Below are 3,376 nucleotides of genomic sequence, written 5' to 3' on the forward strand. Positions count from 1 at the left end.
GGCCGGGGGTTGGTGCCCCACAGCCCACCACACAGCTCCCAGTGGTGAAACCATTTAAGAGACGAGGCAGGGCACTGCCATGAGCAGCCTCCCAGGCCGCCCCAAGCTCTGGGTCCTGGGAGGCAGAGGGAAAGGGGAGGTGTCCACCCTGCTTGTGGGGTCTGGAGAGGCTGCCCCTCCCTCCCCTGGCCTGGGACCCACTGCTGCAGAGGGACGGGTCACTCACAGGCAGGAGAGGCAGGACCTCCTTCCCCTCCTCAATCAGAACTGCCCCTAGGACTGGGGTGGGGCCCAGCAGCCAGAGTGGCGCTGGAAAGGTCGGCTTCTGGCAAAATCCCCCAAATCAGCTGGCACAGAGCCCCCTCCTGGCTGAGGTGTGCATGCACCTGGTAAGGGTGCTTTTACACAAAGCAAGACTGTCGGCTGAAAGCCTGGGTTTCTAGCTCCTCTTGAAGAACTCCAGACCTGGCAACTTGGCCACATCCCACCATGCCCTCTGGGTGGAGGGTGTGGAGCCCCCCCTCAGGTGGGACACCCACTTGTCTGTCCTTGCTGTTGCCTGCTCGCTCCCTGGGGCATCTGGCTTCCTACCTAGACATCAGGACTCCAAACCAGACCCCCACACCCCACAGGCACCAAACTGCACGCCCTCCCAGCCACCAGCCACGGGAGTCACGCAAAACCCCTTGAAAAATGAGAAACCACCAGCACCCCTTCTAAGGGAGGTGGGGCCAGAGTACCGCCCTGCACCTTGCTGCGGGCAGGTGCCCACAGGTGACTGCCTTCCATCCACAGCCGGGCAGGGCTAGAACCTCACTGGCTCCTGAGGCCCCAGCCCCTGTGTGGCACTGACCAGCCAGGTGCCAAGTGCCCCGGGAGGGTCAAGGGACTGTGTTCCAGGGACCTGAGGGAAGAACCACACCAACCTGCCCTTCCATGGACCCCAGCCCACAAGGCAGCAGGCTGTGTGGGTGTCAACTTTAATATGGGGCTGGCCTGTCTGGGGGGCTAAGAGGGCCCCCTTTGTCTTCTTGTTGGGAGTGAAATCTCAGGGAGATTGTCTAATTCCAAAACGAACCGTGAACTAGGGAAGTCACTTCCATCCTTCCCAGTCTCCACTTGGCTGCTAACAGCTTGAAGCTGGCAGCTCGGGGACCCGCAGCCACACTGGCCGGCTATCCTGGAATGTCTGTCAGCAGGACTGGGCCTCTGTATGGCCCCAGGAGTGATGGGGTGGGCAGACCTCCTAGAGCCATCAAAATCCAGCAGGGACGCACCCCTCCTGGTCCACCACCCACAAACGCCGACGTGGAAGCAGAGAGGTTACCACCCCGAAGTCTACATGGAAACTGGGCACGTCCGGGAGCCAGGCCAAGGGAGGGCCCCCTTAACCAAAGCCCTGCCAGCTAATGGGAGCAGCAGGAAGAAGGGAAAGGGAAGGGTGGGGAGGCCAGGTCTGATGTGCCTTCCACAGAAGACAGGGTGGCGGAGACACTGGCCCATGGAGCCGCGCGACCCGGGGAGGGAGGTGTGACCAGCACCAGGAGCGTTGGGCCTGGCCGTGGCCCATGGGAACCACAGCTGCAGAAGCTGCGTTTGGCTGGAGAGTTTGAATGTTGCCATTTAATCCAGAAACGAGAGCAAGACAGCAGCGCCAGGAAAACGCTCCGTAGTCATCCTGATCAGGAGCCCTGTGTGTGCTGTGCTGCTCCGTCAGCTCCCGGCCCACCTGGCCCAGCGCCAGCCTCCTGGGAGCCCGGCCAGGGCCGGACACGCACCCAAACTCTGCGGGCCCCAGTCCTCTGGAATCCCCGTGAGTCCCACACAAGTTACGAGGCTGCCACCACTTCCGCCTGTCGGGGCCTGGCCTTGACGGGGACTTTCTCTGTGGAGGAAACATAGAGATATCTGTCGCGTACAGAAGACCCCAGAGGAGGGAACTTCCCGAAAAGGACAAGAGGCAGCAAGGAGCCAGGTCAGGGCTTCGCGCTCTGGGAAGAACAGGCACAGCTCTGAGAAAGGCGAGTTACACACAGAAGCCGGGAGGGATGACAAACAGCAGGCACCGGGCACAAGCACTCAGGACAGCACAGCAGGTGGGCGTGCACCCCTACCCACGGACCCCAGAAAGGAGGTCAAGAAGCAGCAAGGGAGCAGAAAGAACTGAGGAGGAATCGCGAAAGACGAGTCCGGGCGGAGAGAGAATTTCTGAAGGCGTGTTAAGCGATGCTGCGGGGAAGGTCGTCCCAGTGACATTTAGTGGACGGCTGGTCCTGGGTTGGACCCAGAAGAGCCTGCACAGCTAAACTGGCCCTTTCCCGACTCTAACTTTGGGATTCGCCTCTCTGAACGGGGTTTGGCTCTTACGAGGTTACCGAAACTGCTCAGAAGCCTGGGCTCAACCTCAGGGCGAGGCCCGCACTCCACCTGAGCTGGTGCCAGCAAACACGCCCACCAAGCAGGGGGGTTGGGGCCCGACCCTCACCAAGCAGGAAGGGCAGGGCCCAGAGGCCAGGATATTTTGCTTTGCTCTAGAACGCACGGTTCTCCAAAGGACATAACGAGGAGGGTACCTGGGATCTTTTCAGGAAGGGGCTCTGAAGGAACCTCTGGCAGCTCTATCTGTTCCTGCAAGAAACAGAGGATAAAGGCTGTGAGATACAATCACCTTGTCCTTCTCTTGGAGAGAACAGTATCCTGTTCACTTAGCCGCTCTCAGCGGGATTTAAATAGGACACAAATCCTCCAGCACACAAGCCCAGGGTGTATCCTCCCTGGCTTCTGGCATCTCTGCAACTCATATCACTGGGGGCACAGTGACCACAAAACGTGGCTGCTTCCAACGGCCCAGAGCCTGAGGGGCTTCCAACCCAAAGTTCCATTCTGAGTCTGAGACAAGGGCTCTGAAACAGGCACCCATGCAGGTCAGGGGCCCCAGTGGCACCTCTGCCTCAGGTGGTGGTACCTGGGTGTACCTGTTGTTCCAGCGAGCGCTGGTCTACCTCTCGGGCCTTGGGAGGAAGTAAATCAGCAGGCAGGTGCACATAGGGCCCCCAGGCAGCGAGCAGCAGTGCTAAGGACCTGCTTGCCTGGCCTGGCCTATGGCTGGGGGGTGGCAGGCTGGTGGGCACGGTGTGAATTCGGCTTGCTTAGGCAGGGGCCCACAGAGATGGAGACGCCCTCCATCAGGGAGCAAACACAGACTCAGGGCCTGAAGTGATGGTTGGCTTGTTAGAGGCCTCTGGGCCAACACATGGAGGCCCTGTGTGTGACAGCGAGTGACCGGCCACAAGAGGGAAAAAAACCCCATTTGATCTAAAACCCACACACTGCCCACTGGGGAGGAAAGGGCTGAGGGAGCTAGGAGGGTCGGCAT

The 3,376-nt window shown here is 60.2% G+C and overlaps 1 protein-coding gene across 1 annotated transcript in view; it reads right to left on the reverse strand.

The window, feature by feature from the left end:
• Positions 1-964: 964 nt before the first annotated feature.
• CHMP6 (charged multivesicular body protein 6) overlaps positions 965-3,376 on the reverse strand; it is a 6,696-nt gene continuing 4,284 nt past the window's right edge. Inside the window, exons 7-8 of the mRNA XM_007462337.1 lie at positions 2,574-2,628; positions 965-1,885 (exon numbers count right to left, since the gene is read on the reverse strand). Coding sequence (XP_007462399.1) covers positions 1,830-1,885; positions 2,574-2,628 — 111 coding nt within the window. The 3' untranslated portion in view covers positions 965-1,829. The remainder of the gene's footprint in view (positions 1,886-2,573; positions 2,629-3,376) is intronic.

The sequence above is a fragment of the Lipotes vexillifer genome, unplaced genomic scaffold (assembly GCF_000442215.2).
Source record: "Lipotes vexillifer unplaced genomic scaffold, Lipotes_vexillifer_v1.1 scaffold1691, whole genome shotgun sequence".
Taxonomy (NCBI): domain Eukaryota; kingdom Metazoa; phylum Chordata; class Mammalia; order Artiodactyla; family Lipotidae; genus Lipotes; species Lipotes vexillifer.